Raw genomic sequence first — 15,252 nt, 5'->3', positions numbered from 1 at the left:
TGCACACAGACTGAGGCTCTGATCAACTATGTGTTTGCTTTAGTCAACTTTCAAAGTTAAAATTGTTCACACTTTTTGTCAGAAGTTAGTCTGGTATGTCAAAGAATCGCTGGAAGCCTGGTGTTCAATATATCAATATATCTGTCATTGGAGACCTAGCAGGGACCTGCTACAAAAATGTCTAGTCGGCCAATCGCATGGCAGCAACTGTCGGCATAGTCAAGGATCAGACAGGCGAGGAAAAGCGATGGAAGCGACTTTGAACGTTGAATGATTGTTGGCACCAGACTGGCTGGTCTCAGTATTTTTATTGATCTGTTGGGGATTTTTATCCACAGCCGTCTCTTTGCTTAAAATAGGTTAACACTGAGGTAATATTCCGTGAGCATTTAAGGACTGGGCGTTCTTCCTTTGAGAAAATGCTGTGTTGATGCCAAAGGGATCAGTGAAGAATGGCCACACTGGGACTAGGAGAGGCACCATTAACTGACCGTGTAATCATAATAAGAGTATTGCATCATACTTATAAAGCACTTCTCATTCCAAAACTAATCTTAAAGTGCCATTCTGAGCTTCCTTGAGGGAGTAAGTCTTAAAGGTAGTTCCACAGGTGGGGAAGACCCTGAGCAGAAAGCTCAATGGCCCAGTCCAGAACTTAGACCTGGCCTTGTGGAGGAGGTGACTGTTTTCACAGCGTGGGATGAAGTTTGCCGAGTGATGAGTTCCTTGAGGTGGACTGGCACACTGCCATGGATGCAGTGATGTGTCAGAAGAGCAAATTTACACTGAACTCTGGAGGACACGAGGAACCAGTGACCACAGTGCACCATTCTCTGATGACCACGTCCAGCAGGACAACTGACTGAAGATACACGAGTCAGGGACCAATGAATGAAACACGGTCTCACCTGTCTGGTGGCGTTGCAGTTTTTGGCACATCCGGTGTATGTAGTTGGGCTGGGGCTGTTTACTGTGTAGGAACAGCCAGACTGGTGACTGTCCTGTAGACGAGCACACACACACACACACACACACACACACACACACACACACACACACACACACACACACACACACATCTAAGACGCTGTCTGGGTTTCAGACATGAGGAAAACACTGCAGACATATTTGCAGCGACAGGATTACCAGTTCAACTGTGCCGTCAGGACATTTGCTGTCATCCAGGTAAAGGCAGTGAACACAGGGACCCTGAAACCACACACATATAAGTCCACATACATGGAAAAAAAAACATTTTCAGCATAACAAGTTGTTGTTATTTTGTTTTTGTTTTTGTTTTTTTTGGGGGGAGGGGGGTTTACGCCAATCCCAATGTGAACATAACAGTCTCAGCCAATCTTGTTGTCAGTATTCAGGTGTTGCTGTTCTCTCAGGGAGTTAGCTCACTGTGATGATCCTGCTGTCAACGACATCACAGCGGTGAGGCATGATGGGTAGAATGGAGGGCGGGTACAGAAGCCCGTCAATCATGTGAATGATGCCGTTGGACGCCACGATATTGGTGCTGGCCAAGTGGACGAGGTTCTCGCCCAGCTGGATCTGACCCTGGAGACGGAGGAGGAGCAGGAGACTCTTATGAGGGAAGGTATGAATTATTCATAGCGCTGGGGGGGAAATGTGGTAAATCTGCCTACTCAGATTTGGCAACTCGGCGTCTGAATACTTACAGTGTTTGACACGGTGATGGTGACAACCTGGTTGGCCATCGTATGGATCTGGTGAAGGGTTACCAGGTCGTCGACTGATAGCTAAAGATGAAGAGTAAAAATAACTATCAAATCATTTATTTTATCCTAAAGTCCCATTGTTTTTGCTCTTAGTATCACCTTATTCCCTCATATGTTTTTGCTGGTTCAAAACTATTGATTCTAAGAGGAATCATAAATAAAGGTGAAAAAAAGAAAAGGGTCTCTTTGTCACGTTTTTACAAGACCCTTTTCACATTATCACATGAAAATATCGCATTATTTTATGATAGTAAAATGCTCAGTATCATATAATTAATTGAAAAGTTTCGCATTTTCACTAGATGATTTTCACATTATTTTTTCATGATACTCTATAAGAAATCTTGACAGTGGTTAATCCACATTTTGAGCTATAATGAAGTAGCAGGAGCTCAATGGAACACATTCCAGGTCAGTTGAAGACACGTGTTAAGACGGTCTAGTACAGTGCCGACACTTGCCTTGTTTCACTTAGTTCCGATTGGTTTTTGTGAAATAATGTGAAAATGATCTTGTAAAAACGTGAAACTTTTCATGGAATTATTTGATGCTGAGCCCTTTTTTTAAAAAAATATGCATCAATATGCTTCCGTAGAAAAGTGCAAGGAAGATGATAAAAGAAAAATACATAGGAAGGTAATAAATGGAGGGAAAGAGAACCAACCGCTGCCTGGGAGTAAACGTGATGTCTCAGCAGCTCCTGGAGTTTATGTTTGGCCTATGAAGAGAACAGAGTTGAAAGACATTTCAATGATGTGTGTCGTTAAATAATGAATAATTTGGTAGATCCCACCCAGCGATTCCCGAGCGAGGCCCAACCACTGCCCACCGCCTCCCTCAGGGGATGGGATGGGCTGTGACAGTGATCAGTGGGACTTTTTAACTCACGTCGTTCAACATGTAAAGGATGCTGCCGTCTCTGGCTCGGTCCACGGCGTTGTTAGTCGGGATGAAAACAGTCAGGGGCCCCGGGCCCCGCAGAGGAGGAGGATTCCCGCAGTTCTAAACACACAATGATGCACATTTACCTCATTAGAGAAGAAGAGACCTTGAGGTTCACATCATCGTACTGGTGATCAACATTCACATCCACATTTTTTTTTTGTGGACAATGGCGAATGAGGAGGTCAAGCGCATGATATGAACAGTGAGAGGATGTCCCACTCTGCACTTTGTCCGTATTGTTCGTCCTCTGTAAATTACAATTAGCCTGGTATGCTAGCATTAGCACCCAGCGGTATTTCACTCCCACAACTGTTTCATCGCTAATGTGTTCATCACAAGCGAACTGTAGCGTCTAAAAAGCAGTGAGCTGAAAACTGAATCTAAATGAATGTAAAGGAAATGAGTAAATACATCTTATTAGGAAGAGATACTCACATCAACCAGGGACAGGAAGCGATTAAACTTGTCATCCTTGGTGAGAATCTCTCCAACAGTCTTATCAGCAAACTGGACAAAGAAAATGAGACATGTGACTGATCTTTACTTTCACACCCCAGGGAGTTGATTCTCCTGGGCCTGACCTGTTCGTCCCGAGGCGGCCTTTCAGAGAGAGTCTTCAGGATTGGCTGGTCGATGATGTGGATGATGCCATTGGCTGCCGGCAGGTCGGCCTGGACAACGGTGTACTGCCTGCTGGGGTCGTCCATCAGGATGAACCTCTTCATCGACGGCGGAGACAACAGATGTGTGTCATTACGTCTGATTCACTAACCTGGATTCTGGATCTTTCTCAACCAAGATTCCTTTTGGCCAAGAAATTTTACATCCGTGGTCTCATATCTGTTATTTTTTTTAGCCTTTCCTTTGCTTGGCTGCTAATTTTCTTTTCTCCCTTGAACACATTCACAACCTCTTGCATCTAATAACTGACTGAACGGCAGCCAGTGAGGCGTGTCACCCCGGCTCTCTTACTGAGACTCCTTCAATCAACCCTGCAGTAAAAACATCTGAGGCACACTCACGCTTCCCAGAAGACGGCACATTCTCCAACCTCCATTAACCTCGCACTTGCTCTGCTCCACCTCTTCATCTCCCACATCCCGCACAGCTCCAGTATTTAACCCTGATACTTGCAGTGCTGTGTTTGCAGCAGATTGACGTTGTGTTTTAATGTGCTTTTCTTGTACATCCGGTTTAAAATGAAACATTCACTGGTGTTGCACAGTGTTGACATGCGTCCTTACGTTGTTTGCCTTTGTCCTCATCACGGCTCCTCCGTGCATGGTATAGTCTCGTCCTTCCAGACTCCTGTAGAGGTGCTCACCCAGGATCAGGTGGTTTCTGCACACCACAGCGTCGTTGACATCCTGTCAAGCAAATTCAAGGGATTTTACCGATTGATCATTTTATTCCTTCACATAATTTTTTACAAACAAGCCACTTGAGCCAAGTCAGCTGTAACCGTTGCAACTGCTTCCTTCTCTCAACTCTCTTCCAAGTTCATCTTGTGATTCATCTTTGCTTCTTCTTCCATGATGATTTTTTTTGTTGTCATTTTTGATGCATTACATCAAGTGGCTACTAAAGAAATCTTATTGGCCCATTTAGAATGTGACAGACAGAAGGTTTATCCAATCGCCAGCCATTTTATCATTAAAGCCTGCCTCCTCTTTCCAAACGCTCCATATGGACTGTTTGGTGTACAAGGTAACTGTCAGCATATGATGTGTCCTGAATCATTGATTTCAAGTTAACATTTTGAATCAATAAACAATATGAATAAAATTATTGCAAAGAAATGGTGTAAAACACCCAACTGGGGTTTCTATAGTTACCTCAGACTTGACAGTTAGTGTGTGCCTGCGTGTGTGTGTGTTCACTGTTCACATGCCCGAAGGCCTCACACTCTGGCTTGTTCTACTTTGTGTGAACCATCTGTCACGACTGCAGTTGTCTGTTAGGAGGACGAGCTGAGAGCGCCTCGTCGGCTGGCTCGGCTCACTTCGGCGAGCCGACGTTACGTCGCGCTCAGCCACAATCAAGCAGCAGCCATGCACATGAACACTGCTGCAAATTCTCAAAGGGCAACTCGAAAAGAGCTCTTAATGTTTAAACTACAACACAACTTCAACGTGTGTATTTTCAGTCTGATGGTGGGCGGGGCAAGCAATGCTGCGTTATTCTGAACTGTCTGCACAGGTCTGTTTCAACCTTCAATTTGGGTTTTAATCCATCTGGTGTGTCAAGTGACACAGCTGCTGCTGCAAGATGACACACTGAAATGTGTTGCTCTATACTGTAGATTCCTGGTAGATTAGGGCAGTCAAACTCCTCTAACTTTATTGTTTTTGGCTCAAATTTAAAGAAGAAGACAAAAGTTCAACTGTCATGTTTCTACCCAGATTTCTCTGTTTTTTTCTTTTGTCAGTGTGGTTGTGCTGAGAGAACTGCAATTGTAATGGCAAAGTGATGGAAAGGAGAACAGCAGACTAGCAAGACAAAAACTGTCTCAGAGAGTTTAGCCGTAGCTGGTAGTTGACAAAGAACTGGGTCCAGATGCCTACTGTACTAAACTCTCCAAGACTTGTGACCTGGACAAGTGGGGACCTTCACAGACTCAGACAGAGGTGCTACCTACAGTCAGAGGAGTTCTCAGCAGGGGGATGAAAGCGGTGAAGGGCCCGCTGTGGCTCAGCAGCAATGAACAGCCTAACTCTGTGAAACACAAGCATAAGTTAAACATAAGTATGGACTTGATACAATAAGCTGCTATTTAATAATTTATTTGTTTGTTTGTTTGTTTGTTTGTTTGGTGTATTTTGGAAAACTGATAGTGTTCATGTAATTGCTTTCACGCCCACAAGAGGGAGACAGAAGCGCGTCACAGGTTTGGTGAAATAGCAAAAAACTGTTCAGTTTCACAAAATATCACCGATTCCTTACAGTTGCAGCCCTCGTCTGGCTTATCCATGTGATAGATCAAGTAAAAAAAAAAATCTGCAAAAGAAAACACTAAAAATGTTCTATTCATTTCTTTAGGTCAGATGTTTTACTGAAGAGGGCGACGGCGCCGGTCAGTTGTTCCCTGTGCGTCCCGCTGCTGTCCAGCTCTACCAGCTGCTCCATCAAGTTACTGTAACAACGTCGGCCGTCCCCGATCTGACTGGGCTCACAAACACACCTGCAAGAGCACGAGATGGGGCAGCGGTTGATGAGGATCGAAGGCTAAATACAAATTACAGCACACATTCAGTGTGTGATTCTTCCAAGCCAACCATGTTGCTGGAGAAGATGCTGTCCCAAAAAGCGGCCCTGCTTACAGTTCCACTAAGGTTCAATTTCTAGTGAGGTTCTAGCTCAGGCATGGGCAAACTACGGCATATTTTTTAGAAAGTAATTTTTCTTTTCAGCTTCTGTTCTAAACATGAAACAAACATATATTTGACACCAGCCTATTTGTGAGACATAAATACTTTTCTAGCGCACCTGGCTTGTCCGTCCACTCCAGTTTGACAGACGGCCGAGGGATCGCAGGTGTTTGCTGAACAGGCAGACACGAGCTGACACCCAAACTCTGCACTGCCCCCCGCTGGCGACATCCCAAACATGCACTTGCAGCTGGACTGAGACAGAGACGGAGAGAGAGGGGGGGACGAGCTGTGAGCAAACGGTTCTGCCGCTGTTGTTGTTCAATTCCCGGTTCAGCGTCAGCACCGGGTTCCCGCCTGGTTCCGAACCTTGTTGGGCCCTTCGAAGACACAGTAGGTTGAGTTGAAGGGGCATCCGCCATTGTTCCTGGTGCAAGGGTTCTTGGGTACGCAGACCCTGCCGTCGCCCTCGTAGTCCGGTTTGCAGGCGCAGCTGACCTTCGACCCTTGCGTGGAGCACTCGGCGTTCACGTCGCAGTCCCTCCCCGAGCAAAAGCCTGATCGGGGGGCGGAAGAGGATGAGAGGCGAGTGAGAGGTAAAGTGCTTGTGTAGGTGATACTTGTGTGTTTCAAAGTGCGAAGAAGACAGAAATCTGTGGCGGCTGTTTACTTCCGCATTTGCCCTGCTTCGTCCTCCTGTATCCGGGCAAACACTCACAGTAGGCCGAGTCTCCCTCCCCTTTACAGTAGGAGTAGGGGCTGCAGTTACTGCACCTGCTGCTCACTGACAGCGCACATGCACACACACACACACACACACACACACACGCACACACACACACACCAGCAGATCAGTGTTGACAGGAGCATTCGTCTCTTATCATAATAATAATCACGGCCAAAACACACTGTAGCAGTAACCAGATGTCTGGTCGTTTATCTCGTGCAGATTCTTGCTCATCAATAAAGCACAAATAAAGACTTTTTTTTTTTTTTTTTTTTTTTCTACAGTTGCTAAAGTGATGAAAAGAGCCGAGTCCCAGTGGTGATGCAACAGTGATGCTGGCTTGGCAGAATCAGGAAGAGCCAGACGTCCGTTTAAGGATGTTGATTCTCTGTGTTTTCAAAATCTAGAGTTCATGCTGCCTGGAGAAGTTCAAGGCAGGTGCCTGCTGGTGAATCACACACTTAATGGAAAGTGCAAATAACATCAATACTTTTACCAAGTGAGTGAGTGAGTTTTTTTTTTTTTTATGCAGCACATCTGATGGTTGTTTCCGTGGTCTCACCTTGATCACAACGAGTCCCGCTGTACGGCGGCTGGCAAAGACACTGTCCGTCGCCGTCTGGACCACTGTTACACACTCCGTTATTACAGTTGCATTCTGTGCACATGCACGCGTGCACACACACACACAAAAAGAGAGAGAAATTGAGCTGTGAGAACTGACGGTAAAAATTCAGTATGACGCTTGTTTTCCAGTTCCCCACCTTTGTTACACTTTTCCCCATAAAAATTGGGATCTTTACACTCCTGACAGGCGAAGCCAGAGAAGCCTTCCTACAGGAGGGGAAGTGAGAACATTTTCTTCTTTGAAATAAAAACAAAATATCGACAATCTCAACCATCAAACGTGCCAAACAAATCTTTCAGGTTCCAAACACACTATGACTACACTTGTAAAAACATTCCAGATTCTCACCGGTGATGTAACTGGATTACTGCAAACTGTGTCACAGTCAGATCTGACGCATGGTTGTGTGCTCGCTAGCTAAAATCGCACGGCAACATGACAATGGAATGTTGCAGGCGGATCTTTTCAATGTATTATCTGCTGCACGGGCACTGCCTTTAAGTTTACAGGATTGTGTCGGATAAATTTGTTTGCATTCGCTACCTTTGCATCAAAGAAATAAGTGTTTACTGCAAGAATGATTTTCTCACATCACAGACGCACGTCCCATTTCCTGCATCACTGTCCATGCAGATTCCGTGGAAGTTACACATCCGTCCTGACCAGGTGGGACAGGCTGCAGACACAGGAACAGGCGTCACTCCTGACATTATCACTCTTTGACAATCATCATCACTTGCCTTGCTGGCCGTTACAAGGAAAAAATAGAATTCATATGAAAGAGGAAGGGAAAGCAACTGAAGAATGTTACGGTGAAGTGAGAAGAAAAAAAGGATTTCTTCTCATTTGGAAATTTGATTTTGACCTCATGGTGTGTTTGGTGTGTCTTACGCAGGCACAGGGGTCCCCAGAAAGATTGGCAGCAATGCGGCTCCATGAACGACCTCACACACTGATGATGACAACCGGCCAGCAAATTATCTTGACCACCGAACTGGACCACGTAGCTGCAGCGCACAGCAGTGAGGTGACATGAGATAACATGAGGTTGATGAGGCCTCTAGCCTTACAGCGCACAGCACAGCACAGCACAGCACAGCACAGCACAGCACAGCACACACTACAACTGCGAACCCGCACGTCCACCAAGGCGAGGCAAACATGAACATTGGACCAGTGCATCTAGAATGTGAGCCTATTTTCCTCAATTCTTCCCAATCAGCTTTGTGTGCATCTAAACAGGCCCAGGTTTCACGCTGAGTTAGACAAATAAATGTATATATTATATATAGTCCTAGGAGGGAGCTGTATGTATAATATATACAGGTCCCTCTTGTAAATGAAACCCTGGGACTCAATGAGGTTTTTAACCTTTATAAATAAATGTCAACGACAATAAAAAGAAAAAATAATATTGTCATGATGAAAATGTCATTTGAAAATATTTTTGGTCAGTAGTGTGACATGGGATTCTTTTTAATGTAAAAAAATGTGCCATGGTTCAAAGAAAGTTGGAAAACTGGTCTAGCCAGCAGAAGCAAACAACAGCCCTGGCCCGTAACCCTGGAGCTCACCTGCAGTTGGCGGTGCCCACGCTGCTGAAGCCATGAGGGCAGCTGCTGGTGGCGCAGGCGGCCCAGGAGGTGCAGGGGGTGCGCATGTTCTCCCTCTGGGAGATATCACAGCGTCCAGGCGCAGGAGTCTGAGAACGTAGGAGATGTTTGACGGCATCGGCCAGACCCTCTTTGGATTTATTGAAAGAGTTGCTTTTCGGTACAGTTTTAAAAGGCAAAAAACACACAGGTCAAATATAGCAGCGTGTGATCTGTAACGGTGATGCAGTTTGTTATTTTGTGGTGCCCACATACTACGGACTACAGTTGGTTTTGAATAAAGCCATCAGGGTGGGATTTAAAGTGCAACACTGAGCGTTAAATAAAGGAATTTGACACTATCATATGTTATTTCGATAAGTCTTTTTTCCCATATTTGCACAGAAAGTCGTCTGCCTACTGTATATGTGGATACATGGATGCTTTATGTTACCCTGTTGATGGGATGTTTTTCCAGGATTGGATCTGCTTTCATGTCCTGTTGATCATCAGCTAATTCTTTCTTTCCTCTCCCCAGATTTAATCATTCATTATTCTGATGACCGAAGACTCTTTGTTTTAGGACTGGGTCTTTGAAAATAATATATTTATTTATTTTCATCAATAAAGTTTGCCAGGCCAGGAGTTATTGTTGTTGTTGTTGTTGGATTTCACCTTTTAAGAAATGCAATGGATTCATCAGGCTTCATGTTGCTGCACAATTTCTTCACTGTCCTTCTAGTTTAGCATTTCAGCTTAATACTGGACTGTATATATATATATATATATATATATATATATATATATATATATATATATATATACAGTATATATATATATATATATATATATATATATATATATATATATATATATACATATATATATATATATATATAAATGTATACAAATTATATACATATTATTAGCCTAATAAGTGCAAGCGCACCCGAATTCTAACCTGCAACTGAAGGTGGATCAGTGGTCAGTTGTTCAAATAATTATGAAGCCAGTCGTAGTGGCTCAACAACACTAAGTCAGTATTAACTTTTCATAGACAATTAGTTTATGACGCTTAAATCTCTTCAGTTCTACGATAAAGTTAATCTTATTTTACGATTTTGACTGCTCAGTCTGTAAAAACATTTCTCTATCTTTAATTTTAGAAAACTGTTCTTTCGTGTTTGCGTATGTGAGGTATTATATGGCAAGACTGAATATCTTAAGAAAAGAAATGCTCATGATAAAATAGTATTTCCAGAGGATGTGAAGTGAATGCAGTGATACAATCTATTTTCAAAAAGTTTAAAAATAAGTCATTTCAAAAAATTACAAACGAGCTGCGTGTCACACAATGAATGTTAATAAATGGTTACGGTCTCACTGTAAGATTTAAGGCTCAGGACTTCAGGAGATTAAAAAAAAAAAAAAAGGTTTTAAGAGTTTTCTTTGGAAGTAGTCAATCAATTTGGTGAAGACGAGAAGAATGTATTTTAGAAACTTTAAAACAACACAATTCAACAATGTCATGGAAGCAGTGAGTAACACAGTGTGTCAGTGATTTGGAGGTGTGTTACCTGTTCCTGCTGCAAAGTGTGATGGCATAGCAGCAGCAGCACGAGAAGCAGCATGGCTTCAAGTGTTCCACTGAGCACAGGGTGAAAGCTACCAGAGTAACGCCTTCTGCTATATGTTTAAAAAAGAAAAAAGAAAAAAGAAAAAGTAAAGAAAAGGACCAGGCAGCGTCAGACCTTCAGTTGAGTTCCCTCCACTCAGATCTAATCTGAGCCTGAACCACAGACGACTCTTGTGGCTACAGAGAAAAACATATAGATAACAACATCCTTGATTTAGAGAAAAACAAAACGATTAAAAAGAGCAACGATGGACCTCCGTTCTTATAAATTTGAGCAGAACTTAACATAAGAAATATAAAAGCTATTATCTAAAAAGAGAAGAAAAGTGCAGACTTGGTCCTTTGAGATCTTCAGCAACGCTTCTGGTTGATTGTCAGTCCCAATGGTAACATTCTCCACAATGTGCGGCGAAAAAAATCCTGTGACAAAGATGTCAAACTTCAGCTTAACGGCCAAAAGACATGAGAGCCACGAGCTGGAGCTGCTGCTGCTGCCGTCATGTCTTTTTCTCTGGAAAAGGAAGAGAGAAAGAAAAAAAAACAAGAGAAACTGGCACTTAGGATCCTCCCAGCAGAGGTCATCTCCACCTACTGCCCCCCCTGCAGTAGCAACAGCAGCGGCAGCATGTTGCCACCGGCAAAGTGATGGCAAATGTTTTTCTAGACATTTGAAAAAAAAAAAAAAAGAAGAAAGAAAATACTTGCTATACTTTTGTGTAAATCAACACAACTTTGAGAAATGTGACAAAAATGTATCTATGGTTTTAGAATATCAGAAATACATATGTTTTTTTAATTCTCTATATTTCTTCTTTTCTCTTCTTTCTCCGTCATAGTCCCTCAAAAAAGTATCAAAATTCATATTTTCAGTTTCATACATGAATGGAGGGAAAAGGCAAAATCACCACTTGCTCCACTACATGATATATTTTCACCTTACAAGCACTTCTGTTGAGCTAGCATGCCAAACTACCTCGTACCTACTGCTATTTGTCTTCTTTTTTTTTTAAACTTTCGTTTTAGTTAAATCATGTTTATTTCTAACGTGACCTCTTGTGCCAATAAAATTAAACAATTCTGCAATTTCAAGAAAGCTATACAAAATGAATAACATATTCAAATAGGAAAAAGTAAGCAATAAACAAGAAAAATCCAGAAGAATTTGAACCTATTATCTAACTTACTCTCGCCCTTCTAACAATGACTCACATTAAATAATTACATGCTGAGTACCATGCTTATACTACTTACTACTCTTCTAACAAAATTTATACGATTCGACTTTATTTAAAAAAAATAAAATAAAATAAAAAGTTTGAGGACGCTGTGGACCATGTTTGTGTTTGCCATCAATAACCTGAGCTGTTTATGGCGAAAGTTAAAGCCCAGTAGGACAAACATCTGAGCTCTGATCATGAGGTCTGTTTGAGAGCCGGCGAAAGAGGGGGGGGGGGGCGAGCTGTGAGGAATCCGCCTTCTTCCTGACAGGAAGTTGGTGGCGGATTTCCCAGTGGGGCGGTGTAATTTGGACGCATTTCCTCGTCAGCTGACACAACTCCTGATTCTTGGAGTGAAAAGGGGTTGGGGGGGAACAAATGCGAAAGCGGGTTTTCTGTCCTGCTTTAATTCAGTCCGACTTGAGGAGCAGCACAGGACAGACACAGCGAGTTCGGTCTGGTCGGCCGGGGAGAAGGTCAGAGCAACAGACAGGAACAATAGCAGGAAGCCAGCGAGCTGCAGCTGTGCTCAAGGCTTTAGTGCCTGGCTCACTGGAGCACCAGTTAAATATATTGTCCCAAAACAGTTTTTTTTTCTCCTTCTTCCGCTAACACTGCCTGTTGATTTTTATCAGCAGCATTCCATTTGGACAAGGAGCCCTGCTCCTATTTTCAGCCACAATCTATTAAATCTTTGTACTGCCTGACAAAATGTGATTCGTATTTTCAGTGTTTTGTGGAAATATTGTCTGAAGACATTAAGACAACAACTGTCATACATTCTCTCATGGGAATGAAGCAATTTTAGACATGGCTGAGACTCAGCAACTTGAGCAACTGACCAGCTCTGTTTGCTAGCACGACGTGTTAATTAATGCGTGATTAATAGGCGCTATAACCAAGAGGTGATGAGAAAATAATAAAATAACATTTTTCTAATTTCCTGTTTCATTATCCCTAATTCTGCTTCTTGGGTTTGTCCCGTATTTCTGAGATGTCTTGAAAGTAAATTTGTTTTTGAGGCAAACGTTTCCATAGTTTGCGTTCAAAACCGTAATCTACGTAGCTGCAGGCAGTACCATTGCGCAATCCATTCACAACAACTGCGTTGTGAATCAGGATCGCTTGTTCTTTTCAGCTTTACTTATTCAATTCCTTTGTAAAAGCCATCCATTCCGCACCTTATTGATTGTTGTCTAAAATATGTTCAATGGAAAAAAAAATGTCATTACAAATTAAACATTTGCATTGGTAAGCAGTTCAAACTATGTGAACCATGTACTTTTTTGAAACGCTATTTTAAGTTATAATTTACCTCTACTGGCGGAGGGGAGGGGGGCGTCCTTTATTTTTCTGAATGAAACTCGGCAACACTAGCAGCATATGAATCCACCTCCATCTGTGAGAGCTGCAGTAAACAAATGCTGTAGGTTATTAAATTGTTTAGCATTGTAATCAAATCAGTAATCAATTCAAATTGAAAATAGGGGCCACATACTTATGGTGTTGAATTAGATTTCTTAGGGCAAGGGACACCTACTGGATAATAAGAGATCCAGACTCTCATCAACTCTCTGTGAGGCAATAGTTGTGGCGACAACGGCACTCAACAATAATAGATGATCGATTATGTATCCCTTACTACTGCGTTTCCCAACTGGTGGGTCACAATCCAAAAGTAGGTCGCAGAGCTGTTTTGAATTGAGAGAGAGACAGAGAGAGAGAGAGAGTGAGAGAGACAGTGGGAGAGAGATAATGTTGGGCATTTATTTTGCAAGACACACAATTCAATTAAATCATTTCAATATTTTATTTACCAGACAATGATAGAAATTGGGCTCGCATTTTTAGTTTTCTGGATTAATTGGAGTGGTAAGGAGTAAATTTGGGTCGCAACTTCGTGATGAGGAAAGGAATGTGGGTCCTGAGATTCTACCCGTTGAGAACCACTGCCTTGCTAAATAGATAGATGAATAGATTGGGTAAAACGGATATTTTGTGACTCCTGAGGGATGACTGCTGCCCTTGACCTTGGAGTCTCACATTCAGCGGAAGAGGACGCACTCACTCTGTGGAAACGGAACCTGCACAATGAAGTGAGGACAACAGATAGAGAAGACCAGGACGAAATAAAGACAGAAACTTTCAAAGAAATCTAAAGGCTGCTAGACTGATTGAACCTGACCAAGGTGAAAACAGGGAGGAGAGAATTGGGTGAGTCAATGCGGTGTTTTCCACAGGGGAGGAGTTGTAATGAGTTGAATTCATTACCACACACATGCTGTCATATTCGCTTTCACATCTTCTCCAACAAATTCCTGACGTTTATCTGATCCACTCTTTGCTCCAACGGTTGAAAAGTCAGCAAAACCTTGAGAGAGTGCAGGCGTCTCCGTGTGTTGCTCACACACACACACACACACACACACACACACACACACACACACACACACACACACACACACACACACACACACACACACACACACACACACACACACACACACACACAGGATGACGGCTCGCGGACTTGTGGAGGAAAAAGGGGTGGAAGGAAAAAAAAACACTGGAGAACAAAGGAGAGATGACCCCCGCTGACCGTCTCAACTGCTCCAAACAGCACCGGTCAGCATTCGGGAGTCAGAAAACAGCTGAACAGGCATGAAAGAAAACATGAAAAGATAAGTGGAAGTGCGAAAGGATTTACTATCAGTGTCACATCCCCGGTGTGTTCCTGGCATCCCATCTGTGGCAGCTGATTACAACAGGAAACCCTATTTAGCAGAATATCCTGAAAGACGGTGTGAGAAGCCATGAGAAGGCCAGGAAAGGTCTCCTGCTGCAAAGTTCACATTTCACTGCCACGTAAAATGTGACGTGGCAAATAAAATCTTTGAAATTTTGAATCATTTGGAGCATAATGTGCTATAATGTGTTTTGAGTTGTGCGACAGTTCAGACATTTCCGCGTGAAAACTTAAGTCGCGTGATCACGAACTGATCGGCAGGGTCTAAAAGTGAAATTCTTTCCCATCAGTTGGCACACGAGAAAAATAAAAATCCCATCGGCCAGTTTTGCTGATGAAACGCTTCCTGCTACAGTATCTCTGTCCTCAGTGTGTTTAGGTCCCCCCGCAAAAGGAAATCAGCTAAATTTCACGATGAGCTGCGGGGACAGACAGGAAATAGAGGAAGTCAAACAAGTTGAAAGGTGACAGTGCGTTTGGTGGCGGCGAAGCGCCAAGTCATCGAAAAATTCACGGCAGCGACATTAAACTGCTGACAGGAAACTCGCAGCACATCTGGACCTTCATGTTTTGGACAAAGACGTTTGTTTATCTGTTTTTTACGGCAGTGAAGTCTGCTGCTAACATGCTTTATAGAAATGATGG

At 43.0% G+C, this 15,252-nt stretch overlaps 1 protein-coding gene across 3 annotated transcripts in view; it reads right to left on the bottom strand.

Moving 5' to 3' along the window:
* stab1 (stabilin 1) overlaps window positions 1-11,162 on the bottom strand; it is a 42,561-nt gene extending 31,399 nt beyond the window's left edge. For 2 of the 3 annotated variants that reach the window (XM_076025159.1, XM_076025161.1), the window contains exons 1-21: window positions 10,979-11,162; window positions 10,586-10,694; window positions 8,991-9,118; window positions 8,308-8,423; window positions 8,007-8,092; window positions 7,553-7,622; window positions 7,351-7,446; window positions 6,732-6,845; window positions 6,431-6,618; window positions 6,180-6,316; window positions 5,747-5,874; window positions 5,332-5,408; window positions 3,938-4,060; window positions 3,275-3,412; window positions 3,129-3,200; window positions 2,637-2,750; window positions 2,413-2,466; window positions 1,689-1,769; window positions 1,408-1,566; window positions 1,147-1,209; window positions 909-1,001 (exon numbers count right to left, since the gene is read on the bottom strand). In XM_076025159.1, coding sequence (XP_075881274.1) covers window positions 909-1,001; window positions 1,147-1,209; window positions 1,408-1,566; window positions 1,689-1,769; window positions 2,413-2,466; window positions 2,637-2,750; window positions 3,129-3,200; window positions 3,275-3,412; window positions 3,938-4,060; window positions 5,332-5,408; window positions 5,747-5,874; window positions 6,180-6,316; window positions 6,431-6,618; window positions 6,732-6,845; window positions 7,351-7,446; window positions 7,553-7,622; window positions 8,007-8,092; window positions 8,308-8,423; window positions 8,991-9,118; window positions 10,586-10,639 — 2,091 coding nt within the window. In that variant the 5' untranslated portion in view covers window positions 10,640-10,694; window positions 10,979-11,162. Of the gene's footprint in view, window positions 1-908; window positions 1,002-1,146; window positions 1,210-1,407; window positions 1,567-1,688; window positions 1,770-2,412; window positions 2,467-2,636; window positions 2,751-3,128; window positions 3,201-3,274; window positions 3,413-3,937; window positions 4,061-5,331; window positions 5,409-5,746; window positions 5,875-6,179; window positions 6,317-6,430; window positions 6,619-6,731; window positions 6,846-7,350; window positions 7,447-7,552; window positions 7,623-8,006; window positions 8,093-8,307; window positions 8,424-8,990; window positions 9,119-10,585; window positions 10,934-10,978 lie in introns of those variants that run through there. The other variant, XM_076025160.1, reaches the window with a different exon arrangement.
* Window positions 11,163-15,252: the final 4,090 nt, after the last annotated feature.

This window comes from Nelusetta ayraudi, unplaced genomic scaffold (assembly GCF_046127955.1).
Source record: "Nelusetta ayraudi isolate G7.1 ecotype Tasmania unplaced genomic scaffold, CSIRO-AGI_Nayr_v1 ptg000017l, whole genome shotgun sequence".
Taxonomy (NCBI): Eukaryota; Metazoa; Chordata; class Actinopteri; order Tetraodontiformes; family Monacanthidae; genus Nelusetta; species Nelusetta ayraudi.
This window is presented reverse-complemented; position numbering and strand designations above follow the sequence as displayed.